The sequence below is a fragment of the Alternaria metachromatica genome, assembly GCF_023757995.1.
Source record: "Alternaria metachromatica strain BMP 0045 chromosome Unknown scaffold_16, whole genome shotgun sequence".
NCBI lineage: Eukaryota > Fungi > Ascomycota > Dothideomycetes > Pleosporales > Pleosporaceae > Alternaria > Alternaria metachromatica.
In genome coordinates this window covers 64,374-83,402 of record NW_026055507.1, presented here as the reverse complement: position 1 = coordinate 83,402, position 19,029 = coordinate 64,374, and the positions used below count along the sequence as shown (strand labels likewise).

The window sequence follows — 19,029 nt, the reverse complement described above, 5'->3', positions numbered from 1 at the left end:
ACGTTTGTATACTCCGAGGATGAAAAACGCATAGTTGGGTATTTGAGAAAAAGCGATCGGGTTGCCACGCTCCAGCACTTGGAGTGTGTGGTTGAAGAAGAAGAATGTTGCGAGTCTGTGTTTGCTAGAACGAGCCGTTCCATCCGTTCTCCGTCTATTGTTTGTGTACGATTCGTGTGCTGGGTTTTTTGTTTGTTTGTAATGGTGATGAGGATGATGAACGCCGTTGATGCTCCGTGCCGTAGATGAAATAACTCCGAAATTGCTCGACAAATAGAAAGGCGTAGAGAGGCTAGTTGTTTCGGTGCCGTGTCCGAGTGCCAGTGCTTGAGTGGTGGTGTGTTTGCTTTTGCTGGTGGCGGGATAGTCAATGGCCACCAACGGAGGTTGCACGGCCAGGAGAGTACTCTCCCCTTCGACGAGCCTCCTCGCGGATGTACTTCTCAACGTGCTGGTCGGCTTCGGCACGGCTCACACCAGCCGTAAGGTAACCGCCGGCGTCTTCTTCGAGTTCCAAGGGAGTGACTACCCCAGGGCTGGCGAGTGGCTCCAGGCGTGGGCTCGTTGGCTTCGGTCCAAAGCCCCTGTGTTGACGGCTGGTGTTGGCGAGGAGTTGTTGTTGGTAGAGGTACATCTGTCTCTGGACCTCGTACTGCCTGTTGGATGATCGAGGCGAAGCGGGCGAGTTGGGGCTGTCAGGACCAGCAGTAGGTGTGTTTGCATGGCTTGAGCCTTGGGACGAAGCGTAGTTTGCTGGGTGGAAGCGGGGCAGAGAAGGAAGCCTCAGGTGTGCAGCAGGGCCGGTGTTGCTGGATTGCCGTGGGTTCATGGCTGGTCGACGTCGAGCCTGGGAAGGAATGTCGAGAGGCTGTGATCTGGGCGAGAGAGGCGAGCTGATGGCAGGCATGCTGCGGTCGGCAGTTCGAGAAGACATGTTCTGGTGGGAGGTATCGGATCTGAAGATGACTCGCGAAAGGGAAGGCGACGTTGGCGGAGATCGCATATGACGAGTGGCGAGTATATCTCGCGTTCACCTGGAGGAAGGAAGGGTGCGGCTCCGGTGAGTTGTTATATCAACTTCTCCTGAATGACAGCGAGGAGAGGGATAATCGAAAGATGGAGTACCGTGCTTGCAGGCAGCAAAGCACAGAGCAGCGGCGGTGTCTAATATATCTAGCAGCGGGAGGGTCCAGCAAAGGCTTGGGACTTGGTGGCAGGGCTCGGGGATGGTAGCCGATCTTATTGGAAAGGTACAGTGTTGATCTTCCGCTTGAAGGCGCACCGTCGTGCGGTAATCGTTCCTGAGAGGGTAACGAGCCTGATGCACGGCTCAAGTGGACCCCGTTTCAATGTGGTGGAAGCACAGGCGCCTGCTACTGGCAGCACACCAAGCCGGTGTCTATCAGTTGCAACAGGTGGCTGCGGGCCGGTTATGGCGGAGTACAGATGGCGCGTGTGTTTTCCCGAAACCTGGGTCCACAATCAAAGTAAGATGGAGTGCAGTGCGTCGGCTAGTCTGAGGGCGGCGCAGAGGAGGGAGGGTTGAAAGCTAATCTAACAGTGAATAGGATAACTGGTACACAGCGGCCTTTACATAGCTAGTACCGACGGAGGACAAGGCCGCTACAGCGAGGCGCGCCATGATAGCAGGCGCTATAATCTCGTCATTTCACCTCGCAGGCCTTGGTTTCGCGGTTTGGGCGGGGCGCTGAATTCCTGCCTCGCTAGCCATGCGAATCGTCCAACACGCCTAAGCAGCTTGTGCAGCTTGTCCGTTATGACGCAGTGCAGCATGCCCGGCTCATGATTAAGACCGAACACGTGCCCGCCTTAGAATGCCCGGCGCTAAACGCGTGGTGCGAAGACAGCATTGCAAACTGCCCTCCATTGCCCTGCAGCGCCGTGGAGGGTGTGATAGGGTACCGTTGCATCTGCAGCAGAGCCCTGCGCCAGGTTGCAGCAACGTCTTTTTTCTTTCACGTCCGCGCGCGTGCTCTCCAAAGTACGGTCTGATGAGACCAAACGGTAGCGCCTACAAGACATGACACCACCACATTGCGGCCGCAACGCCAAGTGCATTCCACCTGTGCAGCACAACTGCGACATTCTTCGCAAAAGGGCATGCACATATTGGCTGGATGTAACGACGTGAACCGATCGTGATCCATCATGCGCCTTTTTCTCTGTCTATCCCGAAGTTCACCCTAACATCGCCGAAGAATATATGTGCGATATTATTTGGAGGGAGAGCCGCTCGCACGGTACAGACAACGCTGCACAATCCCATATTACCCAACATGCGGAAATACCGCCTGAAGGGACTGCCGCCGAAGCCGCTCCTACACACAATTCTTCCATCGTCTACTGAGCGCTGACCGATGACGCCAGCGCACGAACTTTAATGTATGTGATGTTCTTCTAGAGAGGGTTCGGCTTTGCTCGCCGCGATGCGATGCCGTCACGTAGTCTGGCTTGGGCACCAGAGGACAGAGCTTAGCGCGGCAATCAGAGCAGTTGTTTGGGCATCCCGTCAATGCGTCAACTTGCGATGGAGAAGTTGTACTGTTGTACAGCTTGGTAGATCTCCCGCGTGCGGCTCAGGTAGATGAAGCAATGCAGCCGCCGGAGGAGCTCGGCCACATTGAGTCGGCGCACGCATTAGCATGGGAACAGGCAAAAGCAATCACCTCATACAAGAGAAAAGCTGAACAGGTCTGCAGACTACATTAAGGTGAGTACACGCAAAATGGATCTGTTAACATCGATTTAGACTCCAGGGTGTTCACTCTTTCCCTAGGTTGACGTGCAATGGAGATTGAGGCTGCTTATGGAACACCGAGGTAAATCGCGGCAAACAAGACCGCTTTGAGAAGGTGTGACAGGTAGTAAATCACCAGCGACATGTCTCGGATCACTCATGCTATTCGCGGTACGCAGCTCGTGTCGTGAAATTGTTGGATTTGTTGGTTGATGTATGTCGCTGCATGCTTTCCTTAGTATCATCTCGCGCCCAGCTTCTCCAGCGCCTTCGCGCCCTGTTCCTCCCACTCTGCCTTTGATATCCACATGTTCTCTTTGTCGGCCATGATGTGCGCGAGCACAGCTCCACCGAGGAACACCATGTGCCTTCGCCGTGGCGGGTCTTCGATGCGGACCTTGAATTTCTGTGTCTGTGTTAGCAGAGTTTAGCCGGCATAGTAGGTGTGTACCCACGTTGAGTCGCTCCGGGTTTCCGCCCAAGACCTTGGTGAGCCACAGCTGCTTGAGCTCCTTCTCCAGCCGACTTGGCAGACCTGGGTACATGCTGCTACCACCACTGAGCACGATGGCCTGGTATAAACTGCTCCTGACATCGACGTCGGCCGCTTGGATCGTGTTGAACAGGAACTCGGCGATACCGGGCTGCTCAACGTCCACGAGATGCGGCTGGAACAAACATTCGGGAGCCTCGAAGCGCTCGCTGCCAACCCGGATGACACGACCATCAGGTAGAGTGTAAGATTCCACCAGCACGGTTGTGTCTTCGCTAAGGCGCTGGTCCAACTCAAGGTCGTATGAGACGTAGCAGAGCTTTTCCTTGATTTGACGGACGGTTTCGAAGTCGGCGGTTCGGTTGAGCGCGTATCCTCTCCGCAGGAGGAGGGCGATGAGGTTGCGGGTCACGTCGCGTCCGGCGACATCGAGACGGCGTGTGAGATGGTTGAGGACAGTGCTTTCGTATACGGGCACAATATGCGTGACACCATCTCCCGAGTCGACGACCACACCAGATGACAATCCCTGCGCGTATAGAGCTAAGACAGCCTGGATCGCCACGTATACACCTCCAAATCCATAGCGCTCGAACATGACTTCGCACATGGTCTCGCGGTTCTTGAGCGGGTTCATCGGCGGTTCGGTGAGGAGAATCTTGCGGCCGGTAGTGTCGAGCTTCATCTTGTCGTGGAAGGTGTAGTCCCAGACGTGTTGCATGTCATCCCAGCGCTTGACGATACCATTCTCCATCTACGGACAAGACAGCGTTAGCTCGGGGGCAGCTTGAGATCTCGACGATGCACATACAGGGTACGTGATCTGAAGCATTGAGCGCGCTGCCGCTGCTTCGTCACCGCACATTATGTCTTTGAGCTGGATGTCACCGCCATCTCGCTCTTCGGTTCGCAGGATGGGTCGGCCGACTATCGAGGGAAACTGGTGGTCGGGGAAGTTCTGAAGAGGGACCTGTTAGCTTTTGCCGTGACCAGTCTGCGGCTGTATATAAAACATACCTGTCCGGCGTAACCCGCCTTGAGGAAACCGGTACCGCCATCGAGGACTAATTGGAGGGTAAGTAGAGCTTCACATGTAGCTGAGGCAGCTGCGCATACCAATGGGAGCTTCAGCCATCCTGTGCAAAGCTCGAAAGGGTTGTTGGGGCTGAAGGAGTGGATGTTGGAAGCTGGCCGTAGCTCGGGGCTGCCTGCCTTGAGGTTGACGACGTTGGCGGGGCGCATGGTTGGCCAGGGGTCCGTGAGCACTCAAACGGGCAATGCGAGGCTCACAACAACTTGAAATGCGTCACTTCATGTCTCCGAGATTACGAGATAACTGTAGAATGATAACAAGCGAAGAACAAAAGCAATGTACAGCATGTCTGATATGCTACACATCTCATGGCGCTGCAGAGCTGGCGTACGAATGAGGTTTCAACGTCAATAACCCATACAGGATAATTGACATGACTGCACCCAGAAGCCGTTCATTTCTTGGAGTTCTACATGTCTCTACAATCACTGTTTAGAATCATCCTTGGATGATGCTTAGACGTGGTCACCCACCTCATGCTAGTCGCATGGTCACCCACCTGGGAACTTGGGGAAGTCGCGACTTGCGCATCGCTTAAGGCATGGTCCGAGCGCCTCCTGCCCACTTCAATATCGTCGTTCTGCAACACCGAACTTTCTCTCCAGCCAGTTCAACTAACAGCAGGTCAAGATGCCTTTCGTAAGTACGCCCTGAATTGCGCCCGCAATGCACCCCTCCATTCCATTGCCATACGGCAACCCCGCTTCGACGAAAGTCGAGTGGAGTCTTTGCGAGATGCTTCGAATGCGGGTTTGAAGCGCCAATCGCTGACTCTGTCAAAAGTCCAAGCTCCAGAAGAACGATGCCTACTTCTCGCGGTACCAAGTCAAGTACAAGCGCCGCAGGCAGGGAAAGAGTACGTGTTGATCCTACTGTTCAAATCGCGACATCTCTGACAATCTGCAGCCGACTACTACGCCCGTAAACGGTTGATCACCCAGGCCAAGAACAAGTACAATGCGCCCAAGTACCGCCTCGTCGTCCGTTTCACCAACAAGGACATCATCTGCCAGGTCGTCCACTCCGAGATTGGCGGTGACAAGGTCTTCATGGCTGCTTAGTACGTCCCAGCGACTCTGTTTCTGCAGACACTCGACTAACAACAATCCAGTGCCCACGAGCTCAAGGCTTACGGCATCACTCACGGTCTTACCAACTGGTCCGCCGCCTACGCCACCGGTCTTCTCCTTGCCCGCCGTGTCCTCAAGAAGCTCGAGCTTGACGAGGACTTCGTTGGTGTAGAGGAGGCTGACGGTGAGTTCACCCTCACCGAGGCCGCCGAGGTTGACGGCGAGGAGCGCCGCCCATTCAAGGTCTTCTTGGATGTCGGTCTCACCCGCACCTCCACCGGTGCCCGTGTCTTCGGTGCCATGAAGGGCTGCTCCGACGGTGGTGTCTTCGTCCCCCACTCCGAGAACCGCTTCCCCGGATACGACATGGAAGGCAAGGAGCTCGACGCCGAGACCCTCCGCAAGTACATCTTCGGTGGTCACGTCGCTGAGTACATGGAGACTCTCGCCGACGACGACGAGGAGCGCTACAAGTCTCAGTTCAGCGGCTATATCGATGACGACATCGAGGCTGACGGTCTTGAGGAGCTGTACCAGGACGCACACAAGCAGATCCGTGAGGACCCCTGGAAGAAGGAGGAGGGCGAGGCCCCCAAGAAGTCCAAGGACGAGTGGAAGGCCGAGTCGCAGAAGTACAGGAGCAAGAAGCTCACCAAGGCCGAGAAGGAGGAGCGCGTCAAGGCCAAGATCGCCGAGATCACTGCTTAGGCTGTTCCTTTCTCTTGTTCCTACTTTGTTCTATCATGACAAAAGCACGGCTCTGGCGTCTGGGGATGACATGGAAAGGATGCCTGCCTTTGCAGGATACATCTACTGTACTTAGCCTCACGACCTCAATGAGATGACGAGACGGCAAGCCGCGATTGGCTACCACAACAAGATACCCCCCAAACAATGTGCCCCTCCTGTTCAGCGTGTGTGAAGTGTTCTCAAATAGCAACATGTGACACGCGCGTGTGGTCGGTAGTGGCCGACACCACATGGCGTGCTGTCGCGGGTTTGACCATGTGGAAAGACAAGCACGGGTTGCTGTTTTTGTGTGGCCATGACGGTCAGGTGTTTCAGCGGCACTGAGGGGACAGTCGGTAGTCAACGCTTTACTCCTCCGCGGAGACATCAGCCAGCAGCAGAGTGAGGCATGTGGATATGTTGCGATTAGGTTCGTTTCAAGGAAGAGGGCAGACGGGTATATAGTCCATCCTCGCAGTCGATCATGATGTTCGGCAGGATTGAGTGCGCGATAGAGCTTGGTGTGGAGAGGAGAAGGAGACCCGAAGCGCAATCAGCCGACACCTTTCGTCATCGGCCGGCTCCCACAGCTTGCAGTGCACGTTCGCCATAACATCGCATCGGCCGAAGATCGCACAGAGCAGCTCCCAGAAATCACGCAGCCGTCAGCCTCGAGCGCAGCGAGTCGTTGAAGTCGCACGGAACACGTTATCTGAGAGAGTTTGCAGCATTTCCAATCGGCGGATTCTCGTGGAAGCAGAAACCCCGCTGACTTCCGTCCGCCTCACCGAGGCCGTCTGCAACCCTGACGCATGGCGAGAGGCCTATATACGCAATGACAGCCGTACAAACACCCGGCGATACCGCGTCCGCCATGGAAGACATTCACGGTGTTGATGTATCATGGCTGCATCACTCGACTAGAGGTACGTGAGGCCCGCTTACCCTGCTGGGTGGAGACGTCTCGGCTTTGCGGCGCAACCCTGAGCTTGAGAGGCTACTAACATGTCGCGCCTGAGCAGACCATCACCATCGCCAGCAGGCGCCCTCGTCGCCCGGCCTGACCAGAGATGCGCCGCCCAAGACATCGTCGCATGGTGGCCTACCCGCCAGACCCCGCCACGACGAGCAGCAAAATAATGAGCCGACACCGGCGCCTACGAGACCCGCATCGCCGCCGCGACCGCCCCCAGCTGCGGCCGCTGGCCCAACTCCTCCACAAAAGATACCGAAGCGTCCAGCGCTGCTTGGCCGCGGCAGTACCGACAAGAATGGCAGCGGCACGACGCCACCCGACGCGAAGAACAGCTCGCGACGCAACTCGTGGATGAACAGCATCAGCTCCAAGTTCTCGTCGCAAAACTCGCCCGCCGCAACAACACACACCCAGGCCCAGGGCTCGCCCGCTGCTGCTAACGGCACAGCCAACGCGTCACCCTCGGCCAACGGCGCCCTGAACGGCATACAGGCAGCTTCGGGAGGCACTAATGGCGCGCCCGAGCCCTACATACCGCAGCAGCCTAAGAGCTCGTTCGTGGGGAACGTGTTGCGACGCCTGTCATCCGGAACCCAGGTCGGCACCGCTGGCAAGGTCTACCCGAACGGCGGCATGTGCCCGCGCAAGATCATGAACGTCGACCCCAACCGAGAGCGATGTCTAGTCCCGGAGCTGGATCAGAACAAGTTGCGCAAGGTGGCATTCTGTGTCGACGTTGAGATTGCTGGTGGACCCAAGTACAAGGACGACGTCGAGACAGACGACAAGACCAAGCGCAAGGAAAAGAAGCTGAAAGAGCGCGGCGAGGGTGAGGCACTCAAAAACCCGGATGCCGTGGCGGAGGAAAAGGACAAAGACGGTGTCGTCTCCATCGCCCACGAAGTCGTCGGCAACGATTCCGAGTCGAACCCAGAGGGAACAGTCGTGCACGAGGACAAGCAGGAGCCGAGCCGGAAGAAGGAGAAGAAGAAGCGATCCGAGGCTGAGCGCAAAGAGCGGAAAGAGAAGAAACGCAAGAAGGCCGAGGAGAATGGCACAATCCCCATGGAGCTTACTCGAGACGACGACAGCGCCAGTGCCGAAGGAGTACCTGCTGCGACTGGAGCGCCGACCCCTCGCGCTCAAGACCGCCCGACGATCGACCCGCTGCGTATTTACCGAAGATGTTGCCAGCTCCGCGAATCCCCCATTCTCAAACGCATCAGCGACCAGCTTGCGGCACCACGCGCGTGCTCCGTTGTTCAGCCAGGAGTTGTCACCTGTCTGGACCTGACAGGGTCGAGGTTGCAGCTGGCCGACGTTTTGACGCTGTCGGACTGGCTCGCCATCGTACCTGTGAAGAAATTGTTTTTGGAAGACGCGGATCTGAATGACGAGAAGATACGGGTCATACTCGCTGGTCTCCTGGCTGCCAAGGTTCCTGAGCCGCCGAAACGACGTGATCTATCCAACGACGGAACACAGGACGGGCTGTGCCAGCAAGGCTCATGCGCAGTCAAGAAGCTGGTTCTCAAGAACAACCCAAAGATCACCGCTGAAGGCTGGAAACACATCGCTCTGTTCCTATACATGTGCAAGTCCATCATGGCGGTCGACGTGTCGATGATACCGTTTCCCAAGTCTCGCCCGCAGGTGGCTTCCTCGCCCACGAACAGCACACAGGCGCCGTCACCCACCAAGGACGCTAAATCGGCAGATGTAGCCGAAATATTCTCCAAGGCCATTTCGGAACGACTGGGCGGTTCAGAACTTCAAGAGCTAGCCATGGCTGAATGTAACCTCACTTCGTCAAGCATCCGGAAAATCATTGACGGTTGCGTCATCAGCGGTATCACACGTCTTAGTCTGGCGACGAACGACATCGACGCGGAAGGCCTGGAACACGTCCTACACTACTTGCGCTCTGGTGTTTGTCAGGGTATTGACATTGGAGGGAACGACCTGAGATCATTGATGGACAAGATTTGCGAAAGTATCAAGGCCTGCCCGAACAGCCCACTCTGGGCGCTGTGCCTACAGGATACCAATCTCACCCCGGACGCTCTCAAGACACTTATTCCGACTCTCATCAATCTCCCTTCCTTCAGATTTCTGGATCTCTCGCACAACAGAGGCCTCTTCATGGGCCAAACATCCCTGTCTCTCCTTAGAAAGTACATGCCTCAGTTCAAAGAGCTGAAACGCATACATCTCATGAATGTCGATATGAAGCCGGAAGATGCGATCGCTATCGCGGAGATTCTGCCGGACTGTCCACACATTGCACACATCAACATTCTCGAGAACCCTGAGATAACACGCGTCGCTAGTTCGACCGACGAGGAGACACAAGAAGAAGCTGCTGCGCTGTATGCATCACTCACTCTGGCGGCCAAGCTGTCCAAATCGCTCATCTGTGTCGATGTCGATGTCCCAGCTCCAGAACAAGGCGAAGTCATCAAAGCTCTCGCCAAACAAGTCGTCGCATACTGCTTGCGCAACATCGAATCCATCAATGAAGTACCAGAGCTTCGAGCAGCACCGAAGCAAGTTGAGGTTCCAGACATCTTGCTGCACTTTGTCGGTATGGAAGACAATTACAAGGATACTGACAACGTGTCCAATGCTGCAGATAATGACTACATTGTGGGAGGCACAGGAATTGCGAAGGCGCTTAGCTACTGTCTTTCACACAAAGAAAACGATCTCCGAAGGGTGTCTGTCCCAGCAAGTGGTACCTCTACTCCTAGAAGCAGGAACAGGGTACCAGTGCTTGAAGAACCGAGCAAGGCCAGAGCCATGTCCAAGGATCTTCTCGAGACTGCGCGAAACACACGGTCAAGAATTCAGCCTGCACTTATCAGAGAGGCGAAGAGTGACAATGACCTGAACTACCGTAAGCTTTACCACCTTTCCATCATGTTGATATGCTAACATCCTGATAGGCCGTTTACTTTTCCTGGATACCACACTCCAAGGCATGATCCAACGCTTCGAAGACGAATACCCAGAGACACGTCTCCAGCCATCCGATGCCGCTTCCACTACGAGCTCCAAACTCAGCAGCTCACCACCTACCTCCTTCGTACCGACACTCGAGAACAGCGTCTCAACAGACTTCACCGCCGATCAATCCGACGAGGACGAATCCTCCACCCTGCGCTCGCGCCACAACTCCGACGTCTCCCTCGCATCCCGGCACATGTCCCTCGAAGAAGGACGACTCCACCGCTTCGGCCACCGCGTCCGCACCGGTCTTTTTAACCCGTCCCGCCCCACGACTCCCGACGTCTCCGAAAACCACGTCTCCTTCATCTCCGGCACGGCAGATGACCAAGGTCTTCCCGAACACCTTCGCACCCTACGCGCATACTTCCAGAACTACAGCGGCGACGAGATGAGGCATATGATTGAGGGCAAAGGCTGGGAACAGGCTTTCAACAGCGTCGTAGAGAACGCCGAAGAGCTGAGGAATTTGGAGAAGGAAGACCCAGAGCAGTTTAAATTATTCAAGGAGAGTCAAATTGCGGCGTTGAAGAATCGTAATCCGGATATTTTTGCGCCGGGCGAGAAGGGGAGGGAGAGTGCGGAGGCGGATGGTGGGGATGATTTTGCTATTGAGGATTGAGTTTTAGGGACGGGGCGTTGAGGTAGGGGTGGGAAGGCTGGGAGTATCGGGCGTGGAATCAGTGTAATATCCAAACTGCCGACATGAGCTGAGAATGGTGGTTGTGGCGCTGCAGCGCGCTCGCCAGCAGCTCAAGGTGTTCATTCTTTGTATATTTGTAACATAGAGCCGTGATGGCTAGCACAGCGCCATGTATGGCGTTTTCATTCGAATTCTCATTATACATTACTGTCACTTTGGTATTGGTTCAGACCGCTACGACCCGTCTTTTCTGCTTTCGGCTTGTCGCCCGTTCCGCATCGATGGATGGATGCAGCTTCCCGCACTTCACGTGACGGTCTCGTGATCGCAGTATTGGGTATAAAAACGTCCTTCTGTCTCCTACATGCTTTCATTCTTCATCGCACACTTTCTACAAGATTATCAAAATAACGCCGCCGCACTCCGATGAGTCTGTCTGCTGTCCTGCTCTTTCAAAGCTTCATTCAAAAACGTTCCCATCAGCGTCATGGCTTCTTCCTCGCCTTCCTCCGCTTTCTACCACAACAAAACTGAATTCCAGGCTTCGACATGATGGCCAAAAACAGTCCTCATTGGAACTCATGGTATTTGTTTCTTCTGAAAGAAATGCTTCAAATGCTTCATGGGAAAGACTTCGGCTTTGCAGATTTTCGAAGAAACGGAGATGCCAAAAAAAGGATATGTGGAAGCTATGAGATGCTCTCGGGTCTCTAAAAACTACGCACGACTGGTGCATGTGCGGCTACTTTTCTTGATCATAATCGCCGTGGAGTAGTATGATGAGAGGAGCTTTGAACCCGTTTGGTCTACTAGCAAGCTAGCTTGACGGGTATAAAAGCTGTTCTTGAGCTGCTCTCTTCTCTCTTTCTCTATCGCTCTCTAGTCTATTGTGGAAACCAAAATTTGTTGTCTGTTGTTCTATGTCTGGAGCTAGTCTGCGTTCTTTCTACAATTTCCAAACCCCCTTTTATACGCACTGATGGACTCGGCCCTCACGCGCGGGTACAAAGTACAGGCGTGCTCCTCTCATTTCGAACCCCAAAAAATAAAAAACTGAACAGTCACGTCGTATGAGAAACCTCCGTCTGCTGTTCCCAAAAACAAATTTTGTCAGAGCCATGTGCTGGGTGGTGCTTTGCGACATCAAACCAGGTTCTAAAATCTACATGGTCTGCACCAAAGCTTGTCGAGCAGTGTTTTATGCCGTCCAAAAAGTCTACATTATCCGTTCATGGTTTGCCCGTCTTTCCCTGGTCTTCTCGTCGAGTGTATAAACTCTCGATTTGATTCTCTTCTTCTCCCTCATCACCTTACAGAAGAAGGAACCTTTACCAAAGCATGTATACGACGAAGACATGTCTGTGCGAGACTCTTTTCTTGCGACACAAGTCTCAAAACCGACCACCGGTATATGCATGACCTGTCCGTGCTGTTCGAGTCGACAAAATTCGACTGCCATTATGGACATGGTCAGAGAGGCAGAATGAGCCAAATTGAACGTGATGGAGAGATACCGCCGCATGTGGTTAAAAGGCCTATCTTCACCGGGCATGGAGTGTGGAGTGCTTTGGTGGCTCGACTTATCCATCCATCTGAAAATCAGAAACAAGAAGTCTATGGAAACGAATTTCTAATGCTTCTGTTGTACACTTACTTCAAAATGGTGTAATAAGAACTTTCATGTTCCGGAAGCAGCCTCCAAACCCCACACCGAATGCATCGATGCGGTCGAGGGTGTTTTCTACACTCTAAAAAGTCCACCGCCTACATTAATGTCGCTACGTCTCAGACTCTGCCTGCTCGCCACGTTGGTATTAGCGCGAGCTGTGTATAAAAGATTCTTGTTGCCGCAAGTGTACTGATCTCTTCTTTTACACCATCTTCAGCAAAAAGCTGCGAAACTACCAAAAATATCACTCTTTCCCCTCATGCTGTTCGGCGCTCCGGTTCTCTTCCCTGGCCGGCATCCAAAATAGAAGATGCAGCTGCTTATGGTTCGCCTCTGCCAGTCTGAGCATTCTTTGCCATGTCGGAAAAGAAAATATTGACCCGAAGGCTTCATGTTGTAGCGCGCACGGTTAGTCTTAAAGCGTTGGTTTCAATGTTCATGACACAAAGTGTACTACGACAGGACCATGAAGAGCTTCCTGGGTATCCTGCAAAATCCCACCACTTGAGAAGAGCGTGAGAAGCCGCTGATTCCGAAAACATGGAGTATGTAGATATGGAATGCCTCCGCCAAACTTGGGTATACTTCCTCCATGTCGCGACTTCGAAATCAGCAACGACCCTGACATGAACTGTCTTGGAGCACTGCACAGGTGGTGTATGAACCTGAGTCGATGATTTCCAGCTCCATTCCATGGATCTGAACGATACTTCTACTTGAAGCATAGTCTGGCAACGTCCGTGGGACTCACTATATAAACTCTGTCCTTTGCGCAGTCCTCTCTCCAACTTCAAAATCATCTTCTTTCTTTCCAAATACTAAAAAGAGTTTCTTAACGCACTATGGAGCTTGCTCCGTGCTGGCACCGTTCATGTACTAGAGTGGTGTTTTCTCCGCGCCGAAAGATCTCAGGAAACGGATGAAGAAAGAAAAAGATACTGGCAACTTTGTTATGAGTGATGTTTTGTAGCACCCGGATTGGGCTTGGAGCCATGTAGAGACCCCCTTCCGCTTTGACTGCTCTCCTTCTCAACACAACGAGCAACGTCCATGACATCGTATGCCTATTGCCCACCCTTCGTGCGTCTTTGGCACTGATCGGGACATGAATTCAGCCCGGGCTGGTTGTTAAGATGAAATCTTGGTTCGCCGTATGATTGCGATAGCTTTGATAGGATTTTGTCATGGCTGCCCAGGTGGTTGAACTAGGGATGTTGAAGCGCCGATGGGGTGTTGACAAATTCGCTGGACCGACTTGGTTGAACGTAGACAAGAGCCACTGACGAGATTACCAGACAGATGAGAAAGTCAAACAGATGGTTCGTGAACGGGTCTACGACTAGGTATAGTAGCACCAGGTGCAGTCGTATTTCGTATTTCGCAAGACTCTTAGCATGTAGCAGTTTGGTGGCTGCCGCCCAACTGCATTCTGGTAGCGTTCAGGGTCTGACGAAGACACGAAATACGAAACACGAAGAACGCATCTGGCAATGGTAGTGAACGCGACTACACCTACCTTTACTGGCCTTCGGCGATTTATGCCGCGCCCAGATGGGGGAGTAAGTCGTTCTAGCGTGTTGGTAGACGGCCGCTAACGGGTTCTCAAATATTCGGCGACGGAAGCCGGAGTCTGGGTCCTTCAACGACTTCCTGTCGATTACGCCACCGATCCGTCCCCGTCATCTCATGGCGAATGGGACGCGAGCGGGCTGTGCTCCATGAACGCCAGACTGGGACGCCGGCCAACTGTTCTCAGATATCCACGCGACTCCGAATCTTGAGTCTTCAACGACTTCCTGTCGATTACGCCACCGATTAGTTAGGTATCTTCCTCATGACGAATCAGCCACAGGCGGACTGTTCTCCAGGATCTACCCGCATGTTCTAACGCCACACTATAATAGTATGCTGCCTTTGGCGAGTATCTACCACGTGAAACTTCAGGCACATGCTGATTTGGACAGGGTTGACGTGCGTCCTGAAAGACCTCGGGAGGACCCCGGATCGTGTCAGGCCGAGATGTGAGCCACCTTAGCGCGCCTCGGGGGTCCGATGGTGTACCTGATAATTGCTTTTTTGGTAGATTTTGAGCCTCAAAACACTTTCAGGGGCCATTAACTAGCAAAATTCATGATGATGTCTTTGGGCTGCTGGGGAAAATAGCATGTTGCCGGGCTTTCCTATTGATGCCGAATGACAGTTGAATGACGAGCGTTCAGGGTAGGAGCGGTCTAACGGAGGCAGCAACAGCAGCAACACTACCCTTACCAAGGGATTACTGACACGCCCCATCACCCAAAATGTCTGTTGTTTCCATTGCGCACCTTGAGGATAGGTTGGAGGGTAGGAATGTGGACATTCACTCGACGGTGACGCTAGGCATTTGCCGACTGCCCAAGCCAACGTCTCCAGCCACATGAACTTGTCGTCATCTGTTGCCCTGTTGAAAGCGTTAAGAGATAACCCCGACAATGTTCCATCTCTAGACTAATACAAGAGTCGCACCGTAGGAACTTTCGCATTCGTCAAAAGTTTAAACTTGTCCAGAGTACGTTCTAGACATTCTCCAGCACGTGGCAGCGGATGCAGTTCCGATCGACGCTATGTTGGCGAGATGCCGATTCCCGTCCACAGGCACCATCATGATGGTGCGTGTTTAAACTTCCCGCCCACAAATACCATCAAGATCGTGCATGGCTAAACTTTGTCGGTGCCATGAACTCGGGAGCATCTCCGCAGATGGTGTTTGAGATCCTTTAACTATGCCTCGCGGGCCAGCATCTGTATCTTGAGCAGCATCCAGTCCACTCTCGTAGTCACAAACAACACTCATTCGCTACGAGAGCGCCTCCAGTAGACGCCATGCTGAACGATCTTTACCGACCCGGTGTCGTGAGCGAGCCTTGGGGACCACTCATCTCACCCGATTACACAGAAGACGAGTTCACCAATCTCGATGTCCTTGTCGCTTCCATTCCATGGGCCCTCACGTTGGCAAACGTTATACTCGCTTTGTGGCAGATCTACCATCAAACCAAATTGGCGAAAACTCCGATTCGAAGTCCTTATTTATGGATGGCCTGGTTGGAGCTGGGGGCTTGTTTTGCGTTGGGTCTTGTTGGCTACCTGCATGTGCTGAAACACATTCCAGCGAGTGAGTGTCATCCATGCCCCCGAAGACACTGTATTGATAGTTTGCAGGCTTTGCTTTCTACTTTGGAATCTGTAAGTTGCATCTACCGAATTGATCCTTCCACTACATCACTAATGCTGCATAGTGGCCTGCTGGAGCTTCCAGGTCATGCTTCTTTTCCAGATTATCGTCAATCGCATCAGAGTTATTGATGTTAACCGCAAGCACGGCGACAACATTTTTATCGCAGTAACTGTCTATATCACGGTAGTGATCATCAGCGGCTTCATTATTTGGATCCCAGCCCGGATGCAAATTAGCCACTATTGGGAGTTCATCTCAGCGGCTTGGGATCGCACTGAGAAGTGTCTATTCCTCATTATCGATTTGGCGCTCAACTGGTACTTCTTGAGAATGGTGAAGAACAATTTGATCCGCAACGGTCTCACGAAGTGTAAGCCAGTCCATGCGCATGCTACACTACAAGGTTAGCGCTGACAGTTATACTTACATTCAGACAACAAAATCGTTCAATTCAACCAGCGCATCATCGTTCTGTCGATTCTAATGGATATTATGCTTATCGCCGCTACCGCTATTCCCAAAGCCTTCGTGTAAGTTATTCTTCACCTATTTGTCTAGCTCTGTTCTAACGATTCGCCATCTTAGCTACGTCCAATTCCACTCGCTGTGCTACCTCGTCAAGCTCAACATCGAAATGGCCATGGCCAACCTGATCAGACGCATTGCCATCTCGAACTTCACCCGAACCGGCGCAGTACACGAGTTCAAGGACCCGTCTACCTATGCATCAGAATCTTATCACAATACCTTCGTCTCCAATCGCGGCAGTGTCCAGCTCGGCAGCGTCGGCAACATCAAGGCAACGACACACTACACCGTGACATCCGAGGCCAACCCATTCCCAAACAGGGGGCGTCAACCTTCGCGTGTCGAGGTGGATATCTCCAAGGGGAACACGGACAGCTATAGTGGGACGAACCGACCGGTGATTGTCATTGAGGAGCCGGAGACGAAGAGCTTGGACGGCACGACAGAGGTTGCAGAGAGTTACCACACTGACGATGAGGCTGTGCTCGTAGAGAAGCGGGGACATTGGTGATGTCGACTCGATCGATTTCTTCGCAATACTTGCTTCGATAATGGATGCAGTACAGCTCAAGCCTTCGCATCGCGGCAGACCGCACTACGGAAATTCTTCCAATCGACTAGTACTCGATGCCACCGGCGCCCGCGCCAGTTTTGGGAACTTTGAGCCTACTTTAGGGTTGCAGCATGGAGTACTTGTGCGGATTTTCAACGAACTCATTGGATTGTGCCACGACAAGGATGCTGGGACATGGTGTGCAGCCGATACAGGAGGAACAGTTTGGTCATGTGCTGAGGATAGCAGTAGTAAGACCATCGTGTTGCACAGTCTAGCTAGAATGTTGTAGTGTCTAATCATAATGATAACGAGCGGCGGGGACTTCCTTCCGTTTTTACCTCACTCGACATCAACACAGCAAGCAACGTTCATGACTTCGCATGCACGTTTCTCACTCTATCAGTCATCGTGGAATCCCACGTCTGCTCCAGACACCTGCGGCATTCGTCAGAGTTTGTAGCCATGCGCATGTAGTAGCCTGGTACATCAGCTTCGTTTACCGTGCCACATACCACCTAACCTATCTCATACTAGCGCAAGGCTGCAACGGTAGTAACGCCCGTGATAACAGCGTCTTAACATGCTGAACAGATTGCTCTTATTTACTACTTCGACTCCACCTATTTCGCCTTTCCAGAAACCATCTACGTCTACCAACACTCAATCATACGTACACATCTGCCCAAGCCACTCCTCACCTCTATCTTCCCCGCCGCTATGGAACAAATCACAAAGTTTGTCGACCACCTGTACACGTATCCAAGAGTCGACCAGCTCCACGCGTACCCTGAAGATTGGGATGACAAGTCGCAAGAGGACAAAAACCAGTTTATGGAACAGTTTCTGGAGCATTGGGGCTACACGATTTACAGAACATACTATGGCCCTGGATCTGATGAGCAGTGGACAAAGCTGCTTAAAAACATCACCGACGGTGTGGAAAAAGGTCTCGCCGAACTGGAGGAGGCGGACAAGAAGCCTGACGCTGTCACGAAGGCAAGGGATCGGTTTCGACTCGATGCACGCTCCCTTCCCACCACCTTGAACGGATTGACACTGGAAGACCTCCGGCAAGTGTATCGGGAAGGAAGTGGGGGCCAACCGATGAGGGGGTTACAGCGCAACAACTGGGGTACTACCATCTTTCTGTTAGCGGATGCTCAAGTGCTACAAGATCCTGACCTCAATCTGCTGAAAGTTGCGGACGCGAAGTATGACCCTGTTGCTGCTGTGCCAAAGAATGCCCGGGTTGGTCCGCAGCGATACTTTGGATGGTTCACCATACCAACGACAGCCGTTTTGGACTTTTACAATGAGATGGACATATTCACATTTGAGCAAATCTCCAACCATGCATTGCCAGGAACACACTGGGATGTGGGGTGCAAATAATTGGAAGTAATAGGCTACATATGTGTGCCGGAGACGGGTAGAAAAGGGAAAATGAAGTTATGGTTACTGCGAGAGGGCAGTTGCAACGCTCACCAAGCGCAAACATCCCCAGGACCAAAGTTTATTTGAGTGAAGTGTATCAATGCAAGTTTACCAACCAATCCCACCACGCCCACCACCTTTACCGACTTCCGTGTCTTGATAGTCTCAATCTATGTCCATATTACCACCTACTTCCATCTCTCCGCTCATAGCGATTCAAACAAGTAGGACATCCCGATAAAACCTATACCCAGTCCGAGCATGACAACACGAAATGTTACACGAGACTCTCTCTCGTAGTCCCTCTGTTTTCTCTGCTCTTTCTTCTGCCGTTCCTTCTCCCGCCGTTCCTGCCGCTGCGTCTGCTCGCGGACGCTTTCAACATCATGCACCAGACTCCGTACAACCCGTTTCGCCTCGCGCTCAGATACCTCATGTTTTGCAGCAAGCTGCTTGATGAGGATTTTCTTTATCAAATCCTCCCTTTCGCGGCGGGCGGCTTCGAGGTTCTTGGTGCGGACATTGTAGTTTTGTTCGCTGTCGGCGCCGGAGTAGTCTGTTGGCGGAGTGGCTGCGCGTGTGACATAGTATTTTTCGATCACTTTGACCAATTTGTCGTCTGGCAGGAATGGTCCTCCGGTTAGAGGCGCTTTGAGGTAGACCCGTTCGTGTGCTATAAAGGGGCAGGTGGCGCAGTGGAGTGCTGGATTGTGGGCGATATGTTCTCCAACGCGTTTTGAGACGGGCGTTGCAGAAGAAGACGCCGCTCGTACTTGTCGCGAAAGTGGTCTTGAGGCGTTCAAGATGCGTGTGCGCATCATGGGTCGAAGAAGCGACATTTTGGTGAAGTTGAGTTG

At 53.0% G+C, this 19,029-nt stretch overlaps 6 protein-coding genes across 6 annotated transcripts; 4 read left to right on the top strand and 2 right to left on the bottom strand.

Annotated features, from left to right (window-relative positions):
- Window positions 1–367: 367 nt before the first annotated feature.
- J4E83_006820 (uncharacterized protein) lies at window positions 368–934 on the bottom strand (the record flags this gene model as incomplete). Its single annotated transcript, XM_049333730.1, has 1 exon — window positions 368–934. The coding sequence occupies one exon, from the start codon at window positions 932–934 to the stop codon at window positions 368–370; it is 567 nt and encodes a 188-aa protein (XP_049186986.1).
- A 2,065-nt stretch (window positions 935–2,999) lies between these two features.
- On the bottom strand, window positions 3,000–4,493 carry ARP2_1 (Arp2/3 complex subunit, actin nucleation center; the record flags this gene model as incomplete). The annotated part of the gene is made up of 4 exons (XM_049333729.1): window positions 3,000–3,164; window positions 3,214–4,005; window positions 4,063–4,209; window positions 4,269–4,493. The coding sequence occupies 4 exons, from the start codon at window positions 4,491–4,493 to the stop codon at window positions 3,000–3,002; spliced, it is 1,329 nt and encodes a 442-aa protein (XP_049186985.1).
- A 481-nt stretch (window positions 4,494–4,974) lies between these two features.
- RPL5 (60S ribosomal protein L5) lies at window positions 4,975–6,122 on the top strand (the record flags this gene model as incomplete). Its single annotated transcript, XM_049333728.1, has 4 exons — window positions 4,975–4,983; window positions 5,128–5,200; window positions 5,251–5,404; window positions 5,456–6,122. 4 exons carry the CDS (start codon window positions 4,975–4,977, stop codon window positions 6,120–6,122), a joined length of 903 nt encoding a protein of 300 aa, XP_049186984.1.
- Window positions 6,123–6,978: 856 nt separating this feature from the next.
- On the top strand, window positions 6,979–10,747 carry J4E83_006817 (uncharacterized protein; the record flags this gene model as incomplete). Its single annotated transcript, XM_049333727.1, has 3 exons — window positions 6,979–7,069; window positions 7,166–10,015; window positions 10,065–10,747. 3 exons carry the CDS (start codon window positions 6,979–6,981, stop codon window positions 10,745–10,747), a joined length of 3,624 nt encoding a protein of 1,207 aa, XP_049186983.1.
- A 4,552-nt stretch (window positions 10,748–15,299) lies between these two features.
- J4E83_006816 (uncharacterized protein) lies at window positions 15,300–16,693 on the top strand (the record flags this gene model as incomplete). The annotated part of the gene is made up of 5 exons (XM_049333726.1): window positions 15,300–15,591; window positions 15,639–15,662; window positions 15,716–16,024; window positions 16,088–16,184; window positions 16,240–16,693. The coding sequence occupies 5 exons, from the start codon at window positions 15,300–15,302 to the stop codon at window positions 16,691–16,693; spliced, it is 1,176 nt and encodes a 391-aa protein (XP_049186982.1).
- Window positions 16,694–17,455: 762 nt separating this feature from the next.
- On the top strand, window positions 17,456–18,130 carry J4E83_006815 (uncharacterized protein; the record flags this gene model as incomplete). The annotated part of the gene is made up of 1 exon (XM_049333725.1): window positions 17,456–18,130. The coding sequence occupies one exon, from the start codon at window positions 17,456–17,458 to the stop codon at window positions 18,128–18,130; it is 675 nt and encodes a 224-aa protein (XP_049186981.1).
- Between the last annotated feature and the right edge of the window lie 899 nt (window positions 18,131–19,029).